Consider the following 730-nt stretch of genomic DNA (forward strand, 5'->3'; position numbering starts at 1 on the left):
ATTCCTGTTCTTATTTCTCCATCACATGTTTGAGATTAGCAGTAGTCTTTCACTCTAATAAATTCTCCCTAATACCAAAAACGCCACCATTTCGCCCCCACTCAACGCATCTAGATATATCAACGCAAAAACCAAACCTCGGCATTGCGTGCCTCAACCTTTCGGCTCAACGCTGCCAAAGATAATTCACTCACGGCTCATCTTCGCAGTCCACGGAGATGCAGATGCTGTCCCTCCACGAGGCGTCCTGCTGCTGCAATGAAAGGGGTCATTCAATCAATCTTCTTTATCAATGAAATCTAGCAAGAATCATGTATGATTTTGATATCTAATGGGAATACAAACTTCTAAACGCTGACAGTAATCAGATTAAATAATTTTGGTTATATAAAGAGAAAATAAACAGGTTGTTTTTAATTGGTTATTCGCAAAAATACTTTGCCAAAATGCATGTTCTAACCAAAAGTAACTGTATATTATTTGGCATCATGTCAGCGCTATTATTAATACAAGTAGATCAAACTATTAAACGATGAACATTCCCTGGCTTATTTTCTGACATTGTATCAAAACAGACTTGAATCAGTAACACGAATATCATCAAATACGAGAGAAATGTTCTTCCTGGTTTTCACAGTATATATTATCAATAAGCGGACATTATCATCGTCCTCTGTGCGTTTGTAAAACCTTTTCCATACTACGTATCCACAATCATAATTTAAAACAA

The 730-nt window shown here is 36.6% G+C and overlaps 1 protein-coding gene across 1 annotated transcript in view; it reads right to left on the minus strand.

The window, feature by feature from the left end:
• The window catches only part of LOC119592189 (glutaminase liver isoform, mitochondrial-like), a gene marked incomplete at its 3' end in the record, with an annotated part of 133,529 nt that overhangs the window by 103,137 nt on the left and 29,662 nt on the right, over nt 1-730 (minus strand). The window contains 1 exon segment of the mRNA XM_037941019.1: nt 195-253. Coding sequence (XP_037796947.1) covers nt 195-253 — 59 coding nt within the window.

The sequence above is a fragment of the Penaeus monodon genome, chromosome 29 (genome assembly GCF_015228065.2).
Source record: "Penaeus monodon isolate SGIC_2016 chromosome 29, NSTDA_Pmon_1, whole genome shotgun sequence".
Classification (NCBI taxonomy): domain Eukaryota; kingdom Metazoa; phylum Arthropoda; class Malacostraca; order Decapoda; family Penaeidae; genus Penaeus; species Penaeus monodon.